This window comes from Sinohyriopsis cumingii, chromosome 11, assembly GCF_028554795.1.
Source record: "Sinohyriopsis cumingii isolate HCF-2022 chromosome 11, ASM2855479v2, whole genome shotgun sequence".
Classification (NCBI taxonomy): domain Eukaryota; kingdom Metazoa; phylum Mollusca; class Bivalvia; order Unionida; family Unionidae; genus Sinohyriopsis; species Sinohyriopsis cumingii.
The window spans coordinates 74,233,274-74,256,765 of NC_142971.1; the positions used below are offsets into that span (position 1 = coordinate 74,233,274).

Consider the following 23,492-nt stretch of genomic DNA (forward strand, 5'->3'; position numbering starts at 1 on the left):
TTATCGATTGGTTGTTTTAACTCATGAGAACCATTTAGCATTCAATTACCTTATTTGAAACATATATTTGCAAGTCTTTGACACTATGAATTTGTAAATAAACATTATTAGATACTTATTGACGAAAGGCGATGACGAATTCGAAATGCAATTAACTAGAAACATCTGCAATACCTTACATAAGCCGAGCAATACATGCACCAATGCATACATCACGACTCTATTTGAAACCCTTAAAATTATTGCAAGTTTTGAAAACAAAAATATTCAAATGCATGCCAAAGATTTCTAAACATTTAAAAGAATGAAAAGTACATCTTGTATATGACGTGAAAGTACATTCGACAAGAATAAAAGTACATCCTGTTTATTATTTAAAATCGCATAAGTGGGAGTTGAGGTCAAACATTCCAAAAGAAGTACACGTCCACCTATTTGAGTGGGTGTTGTGCAGCCACAGGTATATAAATGAGAAACATCGATTAAACGAGCAAAGTGTTGCTAAATACGGCTCAAGTTTGGTGAGTAGATTGTTTGTTATATTTGAATTTTTATTTCTTTAAACTACCATAAGATATTGGAACCATTGATGATATATGTAGAATATTATCATATATTTTAAATCGCAAGTATATTGGGTTCATTCTTTTACACCTTAATTGTTTCTGCAATAATAGTTTTTGAATGCAACTTTTAAATTGAATCAGGCAGTTATATATATATATATATATATATATATATATATATATATATATATATATATATATTCATCTCTTTCTTTTTAGTAATTAATACAGAAATTGTAGAATCCATTTTCTCTATGCAAGAGTATTCAATTCTCAGTTGTAAAAAATTTCGTTAAATACAATTGCGTTCCTAACTATGACCTTAAATACTGGAACAGGAATCCTGAGGCACATGCCAATCACAGTTTTGATTGCTTCTAGGCATGTAAATGATTTACACATATAACAAAATGTAACTTGATAATAATACAATCAAATAGTGTTCACCTACTTGGGTACAACCAATTCCATCCAGATCGCATATTTACGTCAACGGCCGAGTACGCCATGCACTCATTCTCACAGTGGTTGTGGTATATCTCTATCTCACATATCTGTACTGTACGTTTCATTGTTATCATTTCATAAGCGAAAACAAACGTTTCACTACGTTACACTATGTGAAGCGTATCTAAGGAATGCAATTATTATTGACATCCGCTGCAAACGTTAACTAAAGCAATGTGCCTCAGCGAGATTAAATCAAAATTCTCGCCAATCAAGTCAGATTCATCATTTAAACAAGACTCCAAAATTCGATCTACTTATATTTTTTAGTTGTAAAAAGTTAATAATATTTCAATAAATATACATCACAAGTTGATGCAAGGCTTCCCATCATTTCGATTTTGAAGCCAAGGATGTCGGTTACATATGCAATACATTACAATCTTTCAAAATATGATGTGTCTCGCTTCATTTACATACATAGATTGGAGCAAAGTGTTAAACGTAATCAGGAATTAGAACAATATATTCCTCATATGAACAAAAAATAGGTCTCGTCTGTTCAAGGCCTCAATTATTGGTTCAACTGATATATAAATGGGAACATCTGCAAATGTTTAGAGCCATATTTTAAATGCAACAAAAGACGAATAACGGAACGAGGCATAAAAGAAAAAAGATGACATTTCTTTCAGTATATTTCAGTTTAATTTCTCTTTAGAGACTTGTTTACCATTAAAAGGACAAAAGGAATTCCATCCACTGAAAATGTCTAAGATCTACATCGATCCGGTAAGTTAAAATCAATATAATGTTAGACACAGGGTCGTTTGAAAGGGTGTACAGCACTTTACCACGTTCCAAACTTTTGTTACAATGAACCAGCTTTATTACCTATTAAATAATTTTTATTTTTCGAAGCGCATCATTTAATGAAAACATTTCTTTTTTCTGTATGGCAGATAAATCATATTACCATATTCACAAATTAGAGTTTTCTAGAAGTTCTTCCCCTTGACGCGATATTGACCGTCTAGAGTACGTTCTTTTATTCGACAAAAGCAGTCACAATTATCAATGTTATACAAAGCCGACTGCTAACAGGGCTGTTTCTAAAAATCTGAATAGCTAAATTTGTATCAAACAGAAGAAAGACAGGTAATTATGTACGTCAATTTACTTGTGGTCCTAATTAGGAGGCTTAGGTATTCAGGTATATGCACTTCGAATAAAATTAGCGGTATAATTGAAGCATGAATCGAAACGTATCTTAAGAACATCACAATTTACAGTACATCAGTGAATATACCGCGGTACGTAATGCCAGGTATTTTATACCTCCTGTCACAAAACGTGTTTGATTTATCATTACAGCCAGTTCCTTTCAAAATTGACGTGAACCTGAAGGACCAGAAAAAGTTCGTAATCAAAGCACGAGCAATCGCAGGAGTCAAAAGGTAGATGAAGAGCAGACTAAAGTCCCAAATATATTGGGAGCCATTCTAACAATTAACAATTAGCATTTGATACTTACCGTATGAAGAGATTGATTTAAAAAGTTATATATTTACCAAAGGTCCCAAGATCTAAATTAAATTTATACAAAAAGCTTGCAGTAGTTAAATTAGCAGAGGCAACACATAATGGTAGTAATATCATGTCTGATTTGAGACATTATTATTCAAATGTCTTTTGGATGTCTATTTTAAAACAACGATAGAAAATGTATACTACAACGTTGAAAAACAAATAAGATGGTGTCATCAGACAGCAAATAATAAATTACTCTACTGTTATAAACAATGCCAATATTCTGAGGGAAGCTTAAAACAGCGTCAACCAATTTACAAATACTACTGTTGTGACAAAGTTTAACATAACGTTTTGAAATATTTCTTATGTTGATGTGAAGTATTACGTGCTTATCTTTGCATTTTCACAGTCTACAGTGGCAAACTCTAAGACTAATGAGGTAAATACCTTACAATATAATGAAGGAGACACAGTTCAAATTTGTCAATATATATGACGACAATGCGTTCAGCACAAAATGGGCAAGAGATTTGCATGGACGTCTGGACTGAACGAACCTAAAATCTACATGAACTTTAACATTTCAGCTGTAATATTTTTTTAAGATACTTATATGAATTTTGTTTCTAAGAGGAATGTTTTCCTTTGAAATTTGATTGTTCAGGTTCACCTTTAATTTCCAAAAGGGGAAACTTTCTTCTCCGGAAAATATCGCATTCCATTTTGATGTCCGTTTCGGGATTCGTGTTATCGTCACCAACTTCAAGAAGTACGGTGAATGGGGTTCAGAAAATAGAATTTCTAACTTCCCTTTCTCTGAAACAGAGCAGTTCACCATTGAGTTCCTAGTGGATAACGACATGTACACGGTAATATACATGTTTGCAAAATTCTAAATTTCTTCTTTGTAAACAAACAACCTCTTCTCCTAAATTGTATTAATTATGGTTAGAATTTCATCCTACATAAACTGGAGAAAACTTAATTTCGATCACCTTTAATATCACATAATCGTTTATACTAACTTAAAAATATTTCTCTATCATTTTCTAAGAAGTAAAAACAATATTTATGTAATCGTACAATACACAAGCATACAATGAACACTTTTACGAAGAGTTGCATTTAATATTACTTTAGAGCTTTAATATGTTTCTGTGCTTCAATCCCGTCTTTTGTGAAATCAAAGGTTCGTGTTTTGTTGTTATTGTGTATATATCTGTTTGGATATCAATTTGTGTTTTAGACAGTACAACCCTGTTCTAGGTGTTTAATGGATTGTATCTGAATAACTATTTGAAAATGTCATTTTTTGCAGGTTGAGGTAAATGGTATAGAAATCACTCGGTTTCTTCACCAATTACCTATACAATTTGTGGATACGCTTGCTGTTGAGGGTGATGTATTCCTTGCAGAGGTTCAAGTCATGTAATTCTCTAAATAATGGCTGATTTACCTTCACGCTACTTGCAGGTTTTACCAAACACGCTGTATTAATCTCTCTATTTTAATCAGATCTTGCTCACTGAATACAGTTTTATCTATAATATTTCTTTGATAAAGATATTAGCTTGAATGTTGAAATCAAGAAAAGGACAAAGAATGTGTGCAAAGCCGAACAATACATGAGTGGATTATATCTTTGAGATTATGAAGAAAAATGGAAAATGAACATGATTTATATGAACAACAGTTCATGAAAGCAAGGACTTTTACCTTACTTTTCTCTTCGAGATGTACGAAAATCTAGGTTAACACTCTGTTGCAATATTTTAACTTGCAAATTATGCTACTCATGTTAATAAACACGTTTGAAAGTGCAGATGAAAACATATTTACCTATCTTTGTCATGGAAGAAATGATCCTTTGAAGCTAAACTGGCTGTAAACTTTATGACTATAATTGTAGTTTTGCTTTCTTTATTGTATTAAAATCTATCTGTATCGCAAAATTAAAGCTTGTTTCTTCAGTTTGTTCCATACTTACTTTGTATTTTAACCTTAATTATGGATTTTGTATTTCTCTCTGTTTATCCATTTACATTTTCTATTCAACATTACATTCATGTATGTTTCTCTCATTTGCCTATTACCTATCTTGTGGAAATAATGTTATTAATCTAACTTCAATTACTGCACATCTGACACTTTGCACCCTCTTCCAAGGACCCCAAGGGAAAAGTAAATAATAACATTTTCTTAAACGGTTGTAACGTATGGACCACGAGTAGTGTATTTTCACTCAGCTGTTAGTTGAAAAGGTAATCACAACTGAATGAAAAGACATTGAGTTTCATAATATTCCCACTTAAAGGAAGGGAATAAAAACTTACTTTTTCAGCAATGTTTCCTATCTATATTTATGAGCTGATTATATTTCGTCTCAACAGGGTAATTTATTCTAACAATATAGCAAATCTCGATCTTATCTGTATGGTGTTGCTTATTGTAATACTTCGAGCAAAAGTTTGATAAATTGATTTAAATTATGGAGCTGTAATTGAAGCAAATATTAAAGCGATTTATGTTCAGAATAACGGAAGAAAATAAATCGTTCTGGTCATTAATAGCATTCGTTGCCGATGATGACTAATGATTGTATTGATGGCAAGACACCGTGTACAATATGTTTGGAAGGCCACTGCTGGGGTTGTTGATGTCTAAAGACCTAGCGATTCACAAACGATGGATATCGGTGTGGCTACAGACTGGATCGGTACATACATGTACGAGGCGTTTATAATGCTTTATCACTTTTATCCAAACATATCCCTTTCACACCTATAAAATATTACAGAAAAAAGGGTTGAAACACTCCAAAATAAAAGTCTTTCAGTTTCAAGGTAACCTTGCATTTAAATATTTCTGTATGTGGGTGTAAATTACATTTGAATCATTGAGGAATATATAAATAACGTAGATCAAACAATTGGCAATAAACAAGATATGAACATAATAATATTTTGCAATTGCTATGAAAACCACAGAAAACGATTGGCATCATTTTTGCTTTAAAATTGCCAACTCATCGAACTTAACGAACCTTTTTTTACGTACACCAATTTGCAGACAGCAATCCCATTCAATTATTATTCGAGCCCTCCTGACCCATGCGATGGAATATAACTTTTATTATATTCATTACTTTGATTCAATGATGACTTTTTGGCATTCATTGTCGAATTACTCTTGTCCCATTAGGAGTAACTAAAGCAGTTTCTAATTTTATTTTCATATTGTTTAACGACGTAGTTTCAAACGCTTAAGTAGTTCGCCAATTATTCATTTTAACAGCAAAACTTCGTAATATGGATTTCATAGAAACGTAAATAGTAGATATATTTTTCATTTAAACAAACCAGTGTACTGCTGACCAAATCGATGTGAAATATTTTTAAATATATGAAATTCCTCTTAATTTAAACATATTTTTGTCAGAACATGATACAATGGAATTTGGCCCAATCTGGAACATCTATATTATTCCTCTTCCTACAGGATTAAAAGATTTTCAAAATATTTCAACATCTCAACACTGTAGAAAAACATATTCAAATCGTAAGTAGAAAAAGGTGGGGGTACTACAACAGGATTCATGCTTAACACAATTTATTGATCGACATGCTGCATATTGATCCCCCGAGAGTGGCGTTTATATCATTTATGAACCAATTCCATGAGAGCAATACATTATAAATGTTTGTCAAATAATAAAATGCGTAAAATAAGTTCTCGAATCATTCCTTTATCTCGTCTTACCAACGATTATGAAAATGCAAGATGATGTCAGGTGACTAGTTGATAATTGTGAAGTATATTGAGAAAACAAAAGTTTTCAGATCACTCTGATGTTAGCATCAATATGTCGTCACAAGCTTTCTAGCTTTATAATTTTTTAGGTAGTTGAACAGACAAGTAAGCTTGTTTAAGGAGACAACAATAACTCAATCGGATGAATTTCTTTTGAAACATCTAGCTATATTGTATTCCTCGAAGTAACTATCCTTTAATCTATCAGTCTATATACATGGACGTGTTCCTTTTGCTCCTCTAACTATATCTGCATTTTACCCTTCATTTTGTCTCAGCTGTTTGTACTAATTACATACAGATTTTATCACTTTCATTTTCGTCTTATGTTTTAATGTGAAACCTAATGTAACACAAAATCAACAGTTTCTGTTCTTTATAAAATAAAACATAATTTGAATAAGCAGCATCTTTGTCTCATGCAAAAATGCAGGTTACGTCCTCTTCTCCGAGGGCGGAGTGTTTAAATAAAATAGCCGATGCCTTATGTTTTGAACAGGGCTCGCCAAACTTACACGCTACCGATGTGCTGCTGATATGCGAAAAGGATGCACTAATCATCTGTATCACGGGTTAAATGTCTGGTCTGTCATACCTACCAGTAATTACCAGTAACCTAGATTCTACATTGGGTAATGATCGTGTGAGTATGTTAGGAAGGGACCAACGTAAATTTCAATTCGACGTCTGATGAACTGAAATATACACCACATAACGTACCATCATCCGATATGTTTTGTTGTGCTTCGGAGGAATATCAACACCTGAAATGATATATAGTGCCGAGATAATTGGACTAAAGTCTCTTGCCCGGACAACACTAACTGGTCTTGTTAGGTTTTAAACCCTCGAACGTTTGACTGGAACGTCTGGCATGCTAACGTTTCGGGCACCGCGAATCCGATAGTTCTGTTTCTCAGTTGAGAGACACGTAACCGATAAAAATTACCATTAAAACAAAATGAAAATCGTAAAGGGAACCCTCACTGCTCTAGTGAAAGCGTTGTAAGATACAATTACAGCAATACGATTATCATTGGTATTTAGAACGGGACGAGCATTTTACGAAATGTAGGTGAAGTGTCTACAATAATTACATTAATATGGTATATACGGTAAGGTGAAGGTCAATGAGACTTAGAGATGGACTGGCGGTTAAATGAATACAAGAAATACACCAATATATGCTCTAAAAGCAAAAAAGAAAATATTACAATCGAGTGAAATTAGCAAGAAAATTTGAAATAATGTAGAAAAATCAAATGCAGTATTACAGACAAGAAAATATCAAATAAGCTTAAACCGTAAACCATACTTACAATTATGTTACATGGGCAATAAATAGAGCTAACTATAGCTAATAACAAAAATTCAAAAAATAAAATAAGAAAGACAAGTTTGTAAGAATCCAGACTTTAGCTAATAGAAGGTCCACATCTCCAGAATTTAAAAAAAGTAAATTAGGTAAAGAAGAACAAGTGAAATCAAACCAAATCACACGTTACATCGGCTACATATGTATGACCTAAGAGAAAAAAAGGAACTTAATTGGTCTCGAAAATAGGCCAGTGTAAGGCAAAGATTTTATGGTTGTACAGCATCAAGCTTAAAGTTTGATAATATGTTCAAAATGGTAAAGGTGGTTGAGCGTCGGATACGTATTCCAAGGTTAGCGGGTTCGAAACCTGTCCATGCCAGCCTGAGTTGGATGCCTCGATGTGTCTTTGGGAAATGCACCTAGTTCCCAATTCGTTTGCATGGCATAGCCAATAAAGTATTCAATTTGGCGTTGAAGCCAGCACAAAAAGTTGTACCTGCTCTCTCATTATATTTATAATGAAGTAGTTGCGTAATTACCATTACAGGATGTTTTTTTCTAGACTATATAAGCAGGTCATGTTTTAGGAACAAATAGGAATATTAACGGATTGTCCGCTGTAATATTGTGTAGGATTTTCAGTGTGGAAAATGATTAAGAAAAGATAATACAATTGGATTATAATTGCCAAAACATTCCTTCTTCAATGGATTCATTGATACATTGTACATCGAAATCGATATGAGGAAATGTATGACAACCCTAGTGTTGCCAAATAATAAGAGAAAACTATAAACCCTCTCCTACTAGGGGTGAGGGCAACAAATAATTTGCAAATATGGTATATTACACACTACCTCATCTGCAATCATCCCTTGATCAATTTTACATCTTTATTGCTACCACGTTGTACATGACTGCCCATATATTTAGTCAAATATTATGACCAAAATGTATTATCAAATACCAATCATCTTCCGTGAGTGTGTAAGGGGAATGTTACTTTGTCAAATATTGGATATTGTTATATTACTCAAAACTTCCAATTGCATTTGATTCAATGAGCAAAGTGGCGTATTAAGTCCATGAGATTCGGGGGTGGGTGTGCAATGCCAGTAGGCACCCAAACTGTATGTAAGATATTTTCTGCTGAAACAAAATAAGGTCACAGTTCAAGAACAGTCCTCTCTAGTTTGTAGTGCAGTCACATACGGAAGATATTGTAAAATAGTTGGTATTGACCGCCTGTGGAAAATCCCAATTAGTTTGCTACATCATTAGTCTGGATGATGACAACTAGGCCAAACATCAAAATCTGCAAGACTTAATTACATTATTAATAATAAGTTTTGTTATTATTTATTTTAATTTTTTAAATTAGATTATTTATTGATTTGTTTATATTAAGTGGCACTACATTAACTCTACAGAGAAAGTAAGGAAATAAGACGTACTGATTCTGTTTGCTTCAAAGTACAGTTCTGTTCCTGACATCTTTGTATGTACAAAACTTGCATGGTAGATGAGTTGTATTCCTAGTTTTAAACACGTGCATGAGACATTCATTGTACAATCAAAATAAATGTTTACAGCTTTATGAGATTAATTTTTATTGCTTTATTTCTTTTGGATTTCATGACTAGCTCTGTGTGTGTGTGTGTGTGTGTGTGTGTGTGTGTGTGTGTGTGTTTGAAGAGATATACCGTTCAAATACTCTTATGGCACGTGTTTAGGTTCGAATAAACAGTAACGAAAGAAATAGTGTAAACATCAAGCTTTGAAACATTTAACAAATAATTTGTTTCTCTGGAAAAGATGTGAAAAAGAAGAAGAAAAAATAAATAAATAAGAACTACGGTTTTAAGAATCAAATCCAAAGACAATCCAAAATTAATCCACGAATCAAATTTTCTAAGTCCTATTAATGAATCGTTCTTATGAATTGAAGCTCGAGATCAGATGAAGAATCCAAAATGAAAGGCGATGATGTATTCTGTAGTCAGTATGGCGTGTGTCTTCTACAGATCTTTTGTATTCCACAGTCAATAATATTCCGATGTTTGAATTTCAGAATAAAGATCAAACTAATTTCTGGAAAATATCAAATTTCTAGTAAACAAAATTACATTATTTTGACATATAATGAAATTAAAAAATTTAGAAAGATTTTAAAATTTACAAACAATTAAATTCAATCAAATATAAATTAAATCAAATATACAAAGCAATACCCTTGCAGATGTATCACTATCATGAAATATTCAAGTGGTAATATCGTATAAGAAGAAATATTTAACATTCTATCAATTCGGAAGGTCGATTATCTTAAGTTTATAGATTTTGCTTTGCAGGTGTTGAGGCTTTATTCCCTTATTTTCGTGTCTATGAATAAATACATGTCCCACATACAAAAAATAAGATCATTAATTTCTATCTTTAATTTGTATTATTTGGCACGATTTTGCTAACCTCTTAACAAGGTCATACCTTGCCCCTTTATATGTCAGGCAAAATTATACAATATGGGTCTAACTTGCCCTTTTATATATGTAAGGGCAAGCTATATATATATATATGTAAGGTCTAGGATTACATTGGCATGCCTTGCCGTTTTATATATGTCAGGCCCAGGATAACATGGGCTTACCTTGCCACTTTATATATACTGTTTATTTGTAATTTCGAACTGAATGCATGGTAAAGATACATGCTGGTTTGGTTGTATGCCTTGGCATGGACGCGTTCCACAGGAAATAAAATACCAAGTATGTCACCTGATTGGACTTTAATTTATCTATTTTGTAAAAGGAATTAAATTTTGGTAGTCGCTTCATAATAATCAGTAAAACATATTTGTACATGAGTGATGATATTATCGATCAGAAATGTTAGTATAGATGAGCACTCTAGATAAACAAGGGCTAAAGTTGTACAGAAGTAAATAATGATAATAAAAACGATGGTTGTGAGAAGAAGAAAAACATACTTGGCTTGCCTATTTGTTTCTCTTTAGGAAAAGGAAATGGCCTTATTCATTCGTCATCTATTCCATTCAAAAATAAATGAATATGGACATGGACGGATTGTACAATTAAAAAGGCTGAATAACCTTTTAATAAGATTGTATTGAATTACAAACAATATATATATGTAAGCATGAGGCTGCTTAGATGTAAATAATAATAATAATAATAATAATAATAATAATAATAATCAGCGATGATTCCGGCAAGAAGTCGAAGAAGAAATATTTGGTTTGGTTGCTCGTTTGTCTTTAGAAAAAAGGAAATGGCCTGAATCGTTCGTCATCCATTCCATAACAAAGCAAAACAATGCGGACATTAAAGGATTGTACAATTAAAAGGTATAATAACATGTTCATGAGATTGTATTTGAATTACAAATTATACTGTTAGCTAAGGTGATTTATAAGCATTTGATGAAATTGTGCACCAGACCATACGCAAACATTTAACACTATTCACACGTGATCATTATAAGCCATATTCGTCGTATGATTGTACCACAAACCTTCTCCATTAGTTGTCATCCATTTAACGTGGTCTGTAATGGTCGTATGTAATATATAATAATATGTAATTTTCATCATCGAATTTAGTTCATACACAAAGACATTAACATTTTCCTATACCTATTCAACGCCAACAAGGTTTTTGGCATCAAGTTACTGTTTTAATCACGGTAGATAAGTTAGACTTTGAGAAAGTTTTAGAGGAAGGTTTTTGGCCAAATTTTGTATGGGCAAGAGAATGGTATGACGATTATGGTGATAAGGACACCAAGCAGTACTGGCGTAAATAAATAAAGGAGCAGTAAGTAAAATACGTATATTATGGTAAATTGCTATATAGTCTTTGCAATACTTGTGTTGAAAATCTATTTTTCGTTAAGTCAACTAATGTCTAGTCATACATTTCGTTTGTTGACGTGGAACGTAAAAGGAGTCATGTACGGGTCACCTTACTTGTATTCTTTGCTAAATGAGGTAGATGTTGCTGTACTTACTGAGTATTGGCTTCTCCCGGAGCAGCTCAATTTCCTAGATAATATACATCCAGATTTTAAATCATTCGCACGCCCTGACAAAAGGCTAGCAGTAATTTCGAAGAAAGGCTAAGGCATACTGGGTTCGGGGGAATAGCAATCCTTTATAGGAAATCATTCCGCGTTAATTCCTTGTCGAGCGCTGGCAGTGACAGAGTTTTAGGGATAGAGGTAAAATGTAACGAAAGACTTAAATATTTTATATTCGGGGCACTTTTGCCATCAACCAATTTTCCTATTGAAAGGTACTCCGAAACAATAGAAGAACTAAAGGATCAGTTTGATATTTTATGCAAACAAGGCATTCCCGTACTTGCCGGAGACTTCAGTGGTCAGCTAAGTTCACTGTTTAGCTCCAAAGCAAATTGTCTAACATCAAACGCTAGAGGCACTATTCTGGAAAAGTTTCTGAGCGATAGGCATTTAATATCTGTTAATAGTCAATCCATTTGTGAAGGGCCAGATTTTACTTCTTTCTCAACCGATGGCAAATCAAAATCTTTGATAGACCATATACTATTGCAAAAAGGTAAATTCGGTTTAGTGGTTAAGGCAGAAATAATAGATGATCATCCTTTGAACATTTCAGATCATCTTCCTGTAAAAACAGAGTTGAACCCTTAGGACATAAGGCAACAATGGCTGACGAGCATATCATTCATTCCATAAATTGGAAGAAGGCCTCAGCAGAACAAATAAATAGATATAAGGAAGCAACACGCAATGAATTGTTAGCGCAAATGCATAAAGCAGAGCTAGCGACGAATGTCGATATTGAAATTATTATTCAAGACACGGTAAAGATTTTACATGAAGCAGCTTCTAGGTTTCTCCCCATAAAGAGGTTTTGCCCCTACGCTAACCCCTATTGGAAACTATTAAACGTAAAAAAGTTTCACACGGAAATGCGGCTGAAACGCAGGGCATAGATTTCTAATGGTAGGCCAAGAGGCTGGGAATATATATCATATGCGAACTATAAGAAAGCGAAGAAATTGTTTGCAAAAGAATTATTGAAAGCTAAAGAAATATACGATAGAGAACAATTTAGTGAGCTTGAAAAGGCTGCAGAGCTCGATATTTCTACTTTCTGTAAGTTTATACGGAATAAAAGAAATAAACGCGATTGCATTCACGAAATCGAATCAAACGGAAAAATTGTACGCGATCACAACTTTATTAGAGAGTTATGGGCAAATCCAGTTTATCAGTGCCTGACAATACTTATCTGTACGATGAAAATCATTACCAGAAGGTCTTAGCAGAGGTCAGAAAACAAACTAAAGAAACCTATTCACACTTTGATGAACTTGTTGATAAAATCCCCACTAGAGAAGAAATCAGTAGTGCAAGTAGCTCTCTCAATAAAGATAAGGTATGTGGCCACGACGGTATTGTTGCTGAGCATTTACTGTTTGCGGATCCTCCAAGCAGTGTACAATTACTTGAAATTATATTCACAAAAGTGTACGAGGCCGAGAAGTACCCGTGCCACTTTAAACAAGGTTTGGTTATACCAATATTCAAAGGAGGGGGAAAGAACAAATTAGATATGAATAATTACCGCGATATAACTATAATTCCAGTGCTTCAGAAAGTTCTAGAACAAATTATATATAGTAGACTACTTATATTTTCTAAGCAGATTTCTTTTCCAAATCCATTGCAACAGGGTTTTAGAAATAATTGCGGTAGTATAAAATACTCCTGTCTATGCTACATTTCTTGATAATGCTAAAGCCTTCAACACAGTTTGGCATAACGGGTTATTCTACAAGTTGTACAGACTTGGCATCAAAGGGAAGACGTGGTGGCACATCATGAAAGATTCGTTTGAGAGAGTAACAAGCTCTGTTTTATATGCGGGCAAGCTGTCCAAACGCGTCGATATTAGGCAGGGTGTAGGACAGGGCCGTATCTTGTCTGCATGGTTCTTTCTTGTAATGATAGATGATTTGATCACGGAATTAGATCACACTTTGCGAGGTCTAAATCTTGTCGATCTCCACCTGCCTTGTGTCTTATTAGCAGATGACACAACTGTAATGTCTAACTAGCATCATTCAATGCAACAGCTGCTTGATACAATTTACGACTATGCGAAAAGGTGGAGATTAAGATATAATGCAGATAAAAGTTGCACCATCTTGTTTACTAACAAAAGAACGACTGGTATACCTTCTTTTATGCTCGACAAATCTCCAATTCCGGCAGTCAAAAGTAAGAAGTATGCCGGCATACCTCTAAAATACAACTTAAAACCAAACGACGCGATAAAAGAAGCATGTGATAAAGGCAAACACTTGTTAAACTCTTTATATTTTATTGGTATCAGAGATGGAGGAATGAACCCTCTAACAAGTCTGAAGATTTGGAAAAGAATTAGTCTACCTTCGGTCCTATATGGATGTGAACTATGGTCAGGTATCACAAACTCGAATATAGAAGAACTTGAGTTATGCCAGAGATATGCAGCGCGACGTATGCAAGCTTTCGATAAATATTCGCCTACGGAGGCAACGAGTAGTACCTTAGGACTCTGGTCAATGGAAGCATACATAGATAGGATGAAATTGCTCTTTTTCAACCGATTGTGTAAGGGCGATTGGAATTTTATCTGGAAAAAGATTTTCATTATGCGCCTATGTCAGTATCTGAACAACCCGCTAAAACAGACGGGATTTATACCTGATATTGACAGAATAACTAAAAAATATGGTATGGGAAGTGTTCTTTTAGACTATGCAGAAAGAGTACAAACTGAAGAAAATCTCACCTGGAATCGACATATTATTGATATTATTCAAAACCATGAAGAAACTACCTGGAAAGCAAATATGGAACTAAGGGGTGATTTAATTCACTTCAGAAACATTCATTTGGACTTAAAACCAAGTAATATATGGTTTCTTGGGCGTAAATTTCCATCCATGTTATGGCCTCTCTCTGAAGTAATGAAACTATATATCATGCCTGTTGGTAAAGTTATGGTATGCAAACTCTGTGGAAAAGAGACTGACGACAGAGCGAAGCATCTTATTTTAGGCTGCGAAATGCTGCTTGAGGAACGAAACGTTTTCTTTGAGAGAGTGATTGACTCTTTAGAAGTGAGAGACGGGGTTAGCTTATTCAATCAAGAAGACGATATATTGTTGGAGACACTTCTTGGAAACAGGGTTGACTGCATGTCGTCTATTGACGATGACGTATCAGATAGGCTCATGTTGGTGACCGCAAACAGCATAGCTTCATTCTACAATTAATTGTGTGCCCTACTATCAACTAACATGCCCTAACATGATATTAAAAGTAAGTAGTAAATTAACATTAAATATAAACAATTAAAGGCCAAAGTCTTCTTGTCAAATCGGCAAATTTTGTTGTATGACAGCTGTTTGTGTGTGTGTTTATGTATTTGTTTATGTTTATTTCCAAGAGATTTCTATATGGTTTTCCGCATTTATATATCTCATTTTGTAAATGCATTAGTTGACGATTTATATATTATGATTGCGTTCTCGTCTATGATGTGTCTCATAATCTTATGATATGTATAATATGTATCTTAGCAACCTGATATACTCTTTTTGAAGAGGTAACTAAGTCATTTAGACAGTCAGTCATAGATAAATGCATGCACGCACGCATACGCGCAAACAAGTATATATATGCATAAATACATGCGTCATATGAAGAAAAAAAACTACATATAGAATTACACTGTTATAAGTTTTTCATTTCATTTTCGTTACTATCTCGAACTTAATGTTAAGCACATAACACTATAGACGTATTAACTTTTCGAAATATTATCATCATCAAGCAACTGTTAAAAGATTAGTGCTTTGCTCCGCCAAATGACTGCAGATTTGCATAATTGCAGGCATTGAGATATTTCGTTTTGTCAACACGGTAGCTGACACAGTATTACTATTGCATTTTTGTCAATTTTCTGTGTTATTTTATGATCTTGTATTATCATGAATTTGTTTATTCTGATGTAATCTCTTTTTTAGAGGAAATAAAGTCAGTCAGTCAGTCAGTCATACATACATACATACATACATGCATAAACACAAGTACATCCATACATACATACATAAATACATACATACATTCATACATACATACATACATACATACATACATACATATAGTGTTTCCCATGCACAGCTACAGCACATTTACATATATACATACATAGCCAATAATGATATAGACAGAATATTGTGAATTTCTTGTACTTGGAATTGTTATAAGATAGCATGTTCAAGTACAAAGTGTTACAAAGTGTGGCAGAACATCTAATTGGGTCATATATATAAATATCATATATATATGTATATATATATATATATATATATATATATATATATATATATATATATATATATATATATATATATATGTCTTCCCCAATTGTTTTTGCTTAATTGTGCTAAAATGTTTTCAAAATCTAATTCTGAAAAGTCCACATCCAGGTGACCCTGCACAGCTACAGGGGAACAGCTGCAGAATCACATATCAACAGGTTTCTCTTTGTAGCAATTACAGTTAACTGGATTTCAACAAACTGACATTGATATCTGAAATATGCTAGACTTCGTGTCCTCCTGTCCAGTAATTGTGTTTCTCATAAAAGCCAAACTGATATCATTTTGTATGGAACGCAAGAGCTGTCTTCAGATGAGAATATTTATTATATGCTGTGCTTTTGTACTTATACGATGGGCAAACTTCTTTACATGCTGTGCTTTTGTACTTATATGATGTGCAAACTTCATTATATGCTGTGCTTTTGTACTTATATGATGTGCAAACTGCATTATATGCTGTGCATCTGTACTTATGATTTGCAAACTTCATTATATGCTGTGCATTTGTACTTATATGCTGTGCAAACTTCATTATATGCTGTGCATTTGTACTTATATGATGTACTATATTCATTCTGCAATAGCTGTCACTGATCGTGGTAACCTTTTTTCGATAAAAACAACAAATGACTGGGCATACTACATTTTAAGAAAACTGCAAAGAAATTAAATTTTGTAAAGACTATAATGGCCTGTTATCGATTGGTTGTTTTAACTCATGAGAACCATTTAGCATTCAATTACCTTATTTGAAACATATATTTGCAAGTCTTTGACACTATGAATTTGTAAATAAACATTATTAGATACTTATTGACGAAAGGCGATGACGAATTCGAAATGCAATTAACTAGAAACATCTGCAATACCTTACATAAGCCGAGCAATACATGCACCAATGCATACATCACGACTCTATTTGAAACCCTTAAAATTATTGCAAGTTTTGAAAACAAAAATATTCAAATGCATGCCAAAGATTTCTAAACATTTAAAAGAATGAAAAGTACATCTTGTATATGACGTGAAAGTACATTCGACAAGAATAAAAGTACATCCTGTTTATTATTTAAAATCGCATAAGTGGGAGTTGAGGTCAAACATTCCAAAAGAAGTACACGTCCACCTATTTGAGTGGGTGTTGTGCAGCCACAGGTATATAAATGAGAAACATCGATTAAACGAGCAAAGTGTTGCTAAATACGGCTCAAGTTTGGTGAGTAGATTGTTTGTTATATTTGAATTTTTATTTCTTTAAACTACCATAAGATATTGGAACCATTGATGATATATGTAGAATATTATCATATATTTTAAATCGCAAGTATATTGGGTTCATTCTTTTACACCTTAATTGTTTCTGCAATAATAGTTTTTGAATGCAACTTTTAAATTGAATCAGGCAGTTATATATATATATATATATATATATATATATATATATATATATATATATATATTCATCTCTTTCTTTTTAGTAATTAATACAGAAATTGTAGAATCCATTTTCTCTATGCAAGAGTATTCAATTCTCAGTTGTAAAAAATTTCGTTAAATACAATTGCGTTCCTAACTATGACCTTAAATACTGGAACAGGAATCCTGAGGCACATGCCAATCACAGTTTTGATTGCTTCTAGGCATGTAAATGATTTACACATATAACAAAATGTAACTTGATAATAATACAATCAAATAGTGTTCACCTACTTGGGTACAACCAATTCCATCCAGATCGCATATTTACGTCAACGGCCGAGTACGCCATGCACTCATTCTCACAGTGGTTGTGGTATATCTCTATCTCACATATCTGTACTGTACGTTTCATTGTTATCATTTCATAAGCGAAAACAAACGTTTCACTACGTTACACTATGTGAAGCGTATCTAAGGAATGCAATTATTATTGACATCCGCTGCAAACGTTAACTAAAGCAATGTGCCTCAGCGAGATTAAATCAAAATTCTCGCCAATCAAGTCAGATTCATCATTTAAACAAGACTCCAAAATTCGATCTACTTATATTTTTTAGTTGTAAAAAGTTAATAATATTTCAATAAATATACATCACAAGTTGATGCAAGGCTTCCCATCATTTCGATTTTGAAGCCAAGGATGTCGGTTACATATGCAATACATTACAATCTTTCAAAATATGATGTGTCTCGCTTCATTTACATACATAGATTGGAGCAAAGTGTTAAACGTAATCAGGAATTAGAACAATATATTCCTCATATGAACAAAAAATAGGTCTCGTCTGTTCAAGGCCTCAATTATTGGTTCAACTGATATATAAATGGGAACATCTGCAAATGTTTAGAGCCATATTTTAAATGCAACAAAAGACGAATAACGGAACGAGGCATAAAAGAAAAAAGATGACATTTCTTTCAGTATATTTCAGTTTAATTTCTCTTTAGAGACTTGTTTACCATTAAAAGGACAAAAGGAATTCCATCCACTGAAAATGTCTAAGATCTACATCGATCCGGTAAGTTAAAATCAATATAATGTTAGACACAGGGTCGTTTGAAAGGGTGTACAGCACTTTACCACGTTCCAAACTTTTGTTACAATGAACCAGCTTTATTACCTATTAAATAATTTTTATTTTTCGAAGCGCATCATTTAATGAAAACATTTCTTTTTTCTGTATGGCAGATAAATCATATTACCATATTCACAAATTAGAGTTTTCTAGAAGTTCTTCCCCTTGACGCGATATTGACCGTCTAGAGTACGTTCTTTTATTCGACAAAAGCAGTCACAATTATCAATGTTATACAAAGCCGACTGCTAACAGGGCTGTTTCTAAAAATCTGAATAGCTAAATTTGTATAAAACAGAAGAAAGACAGGTAATTATGTACGTCAATTTACTTGTGGTCCTAATTAGGAGGCTTAGGTATTCAGGTATATGCACTTCGAATAAAATTAGCGGTATAATTGAAGCATGAATCGAAACGTATCTTAAGAACATCACAATTTACAGTACATCAGTGAATATACCGCGGTACGTAATGCCAGGTATTTTATACCTCCTGTCACAAAACGTGTTTGATTTATCATTACAGCCAGTTCCTTTCAAAATTGACGTGAACCTGAAGGACCAGAAAAAGTTCGTAATCAAAGCACGAGCAATCGCAGGAGTCAAAAGGTAGATGAAGAGCAGACTAAAGTCCCAAATATATTGGGAGCCATTCTAACAATTAACAATTAGCATTTGATACTTACCGTATGAAGAGATTGATTTAAAAAGTTATATATTTACCAAAGGTCCCAAGATCTAAATTAAATTTATACAAAAAGCTTGCAGTAGTTAAATTAGCAGAGGCAACACATAATGGTAGTAATATCATGTCTGATTTGAGACATTATTATTCAAATGTCTTTTGGATGTCTATTTTAAAACAACGATAGAAAATGTATACTACAACGTTGAAAAACAAATAAGATGGTGTCATCAGACAGCAAATAATAAATTACTCTACTGTTATAAACAATGCCAATATTCTGAGGGAAGCTTAAAACAGCGTCAACCAATTTACAAATACTACTGTTGTGACAAAGTTTAACATAACGTTTTGAAATATTTCTTATGTTGATGTGAAGTATTACGTGCTTATCTTTGCATTTTCACAGTCTACAGTGGCAAACTCTAAGACTAATGAGGTAAATACCTTACAATATAATGAAGGAGACACAGTTCAAATTTGTCAATATATATGACGACAATGCGTTCAGCACAAAATGGGCAAGAGATTTGCATGGACGTCTGGACTGAACGAACCTAAAATCTACATGAACTTTAACATTTCAGCTGTAATATTTTTTTAAGATACTTATATGAATTTTGTTTCTAAGAGGAATGTTTTCCTTTGAAATTTGATTTTTCAGGTTCACCTTTAATTTCCAAAAGGGGAAACTTTCTTCTCCGGAAAATATCGCATTCCATTTTGATGTCCGTTTCGGGATTCGTGTTATCGTCACCAACTTCAAGAAGTACGGTGAATGGGGTTCAGAAAATAGAATTTCTAACTTCCCTTTCTCTGAAACAGAGCAGTTCACCATTGAGTTCCTAGTGGATAACGACATGTACACGGTAATATACATGTTTGCAAAATTCTAAATTTCTTCTTTGTAAACAAACAACCTCTTCTCCTAAATTGTATTAATTATGGTTAGAATTTCATCCTACATAAACTGGAGAAAACTTAATTTCGATCACCTTTAATATCACATAATCGTTTATACTAACTTAAAAATATTTCTCTATCATTTTCTAAGAAGTAAAAACAATATTTATGTAATCGTACAATACACAAGCATACAATGAACACTTTTACGAAGAGTTGCATTTAATATTACTTTAGAGCTTTAATATGTTTCTGTGCTTCAATCCCGTCTTTTGTGAAATCAAAGGTTCGTGTTTTGTTGTTATTGTGTATATATCTGTTTGGATATCAATTTGTGTTTTAGACAGTACAACCCTGTTCTAGGTGTTTAATGGATTGTACCTGAATAACTATTTGAAAATGTCATTTTTTGCAGGTTGAGGTAAATGGTATAGAAATCACTCGGTTTCTTCACCAATTACCTATACAATTTGTGGATACGCTTGCTGTTGAGGGTGATGTATTCCTTGCAGAGGTTCAAGTCATGTAATTCTCTAAATAATGGCTGATTTACCTTCACGCTACTTGCAGGTTTTACCAAACACGCTGTATTAATCTCTCTATTTTAATCAGATCTTGCTCACTGAATACAGTTTTATCTATAATATTTCTTTGATAAAGATATTAGCTTGAATGTTGAAATCAAGAAAAGGACAAAGAATGTGTGCAAAGCCGAACAATACATGAGTGGATTATATCTTTGAGATTATGAAGAAAAATGGAAAATGAACATGATTTATATGAACAACAGTTCAAGAAAGCAAGGACTTTTACCTTACTTTTCTCTTCGAGATGTACGAAAATCTAGGTTAACACTCTGTTGCAATATTTTAACTTGCAAATTATGCTACTCATGTTAATAAACACGTTTGAAAGTGCAGATGAAAACATATTTACCTATCTTTGTCATGGAAGAAATGATCCTTTGAAGCTAAACTGGCTGTAAACTTTATGACTATAATTGTAGTTTTGCTTTCTTTATTGTATTAAAATCTATCTGTATCGCAAAATTAAAGCTTGTTTCTTCAGTTTGTTCCATACTTACTTTGTATTTTAACCTTAATTATGGATTTTGTATTTCTCTCTGTTTATCCATTTACATTTTCTATTCAACATTACATTCATGTATGTTTCTCTCATTTGCCTATTACCTATCTTGTGGAAATAATGTTATTAATCTAACTTCAATTACTGCACATCTGACACTTTGCACCCTCTTCCAAGGACCCCAAGGGAAAAGTAAATAATAACATTTTCTTAAACGGTTGTAACGTATGGACCACGAGTAGTGTATTTTCACTCAGCTGTTAGTTGAAAAGGTAATCACAACTGAATGAAAAGACATTGAGTTTCATAATATTCCCACTTAAAGGAAGGGAATAAAAACTTACTTTTTCAGCAATGTTTCCTATCTATATTTATGAGCTGATTATATTTCGTCTCAACAGGGTAATTTATTCTAACAATATAGCAAATCTCGATCTTATCTGTATGGTGTTGCTTATTGTAATACTTCGAGCAAAAGTTTGATAAATTGATTTAAATTATGGAGCTGTAATTGAAGCAAATATTAAAGCGATTTATGTTCAGAATAACGGAAGAAAATAAATCGTTCTGGTCATTAATAGCATTCGTTGCCGATGATGACTAATGATTGTATTGATGGCAAGACACCGTGTACAATATGTTTGGAAGGCCACTGCTGGGGTTGTTGATGTCTAAAGACCTAGCGATTCACAAACGATGGATATCGGTGTGGCTACAGACTGGATCGGTACATACATGTACGAGGCGTTTATAATGCTTTATCACTTTTATCCAAACATATCCCTTTCACACCTATAAAATATTACAGAAAAAAGGGTTGAAACACTCCAAAATAAAAGTCTTACAGTTTCAAGGTAACCTTGCATTTAAATATTTCTGTATGTGGGTGTAAATTACATTTGAATCATTGAGGAATATATAAATAACGTAGATCAAACAATTGGCAATAAACAAGATATGAACATAATAATATTTTGCAATTGCTATGAAAACCACAGAAAACGATTGGCATCATTTTTGCTTTAAAATTGCCAACTCATCGAACTTAACGAACCTTTTTTTACGTACACCAATTTGCAGACAGCAATCCCATTCAATTATTATTCGAGCCCTCCTGACCCATGCGATGGAATATAACTTTTATTATATTCATTACTTTGATTCAATGATGACTTTTTGGCATTCATTGTCGAATTACTCTTGTCCCATTAGGAGTAACTAAAGCAGTTTCTAATTTTATTTTCATATTGTTTAACGACGTAGTTTCAAACGCTTAAGTAGTTCGCCAATTATTCATTTTAACAGCAAAACTTCGTAATATGGATTTCATAGAAACGTAAATAGTAGATATATTTTTCATTTAAACAAACCAGTGTACTGCTGACCAAATCGATGTGAAATATTTTTAAATATATGAAATTCCTCTTAATTTAAACATATTTTTGTCAGAACATGATACAATGGAATTTGGCCCAATCTGGAACATCTATATTATTCCTCTTCCTACAGGATTAAAAGATTTTCAAAATATTTCAACATCTCAACACTGTAGAAAAACATATTCAAATCGTAAGTAGAAAAAGGTGGGGGTACTACAACAGGATTCATGCTTAACACAATTTATTGATCGACATGCTGCATATTGATCCCCCGAGAGTGGCGTTTATATCATTTATGAACCAATTCCATGAGAGCAATACATTATAAATGTTTGTCAAATAATAAAATGCGTAAAATAAGTTCTCGAATCATTCCTTTATCTCGTCTTACCAACGATTATGAAAATGCAAGATGATGTCAGGTGACTAGTTGATAATTGTGAAGTATATTGAGAAAACAAAAGTTTTCAGATCACTCTGATGTTAGCATCAATATGTCGTCACAAGCTTTCTAGCTTTATAATTTTTTAGGTAGTTGAACAGACAAGTAAGCTTGTTTAAGGAGACAACAATAACTCAATCGGATGAATTTCTTTTGAAACATCTAGCTATATTGTATTCCTCGAAGTAACTATCCTTTAATCTATCAGTCTATATACATGAACGTGTTCCTTTTGCTCCTCTAACTATATCTGCATTTTACCCTTCATTTTGTCTCAGCTGTTTGTACTAATTACATACAGATTTTATCACTTTCATTTTCGTCTTAT

General features: G+C 33.0%; 2 protein-coding genes across 2 annotated transcripts; both read left to right on the forward strand.

Moving 5' to 3' along the window:
• Positions 1-507: 507 nt before the first annotated feature.
• On the forward strand, positions 508-4,520 carry LOC149788749 (galectin-4-like). The gene is made up of 5 exons (XM_089975767.1): positions 508-521; positions 1,719-1,805; positions 2,388-2,470; positions 3,211-3,415; positions 3,865-4,520. Exons 2-5 carry the CDS (start codon positions 1,782-1,784, stop codon positions 3,976-3,978), a joined length of 426 nt encoding a protein of 141 aa, XP_089831893.1. The 5' UTR covers positions 508-521; positions 1,719-1,781; the 3' UTR covers positions 3,979-4,520.
• Positions 4,521-17,317: 12,797 nt separating this feature from the next.
• LOC149788750 (galectin-4-like) lies at positions 17,318-21,328 on the forward strand. Its single transcript, XM_089975768.1, has 5 exons — positions 17,318-17,331; positions 18,527-18,613; positions 19,196-19,278; positions 20,019-20,223; positions 20,673-21,328. Exons 2-5 carry the CDS (start codon positions 18,590-18,592, stop codon positions 20,784-20,786), a joined length of 426 nt encoding a protein of 141 aa, XP_089831894.1. The 5' UTR covers positions 17,318-17,331; positions 18,527-18,589; the 3' UTR covers positions 20,787-21,328.
• Positions 21,329-23,492: the final 2,164 nt, after the last annotated feature.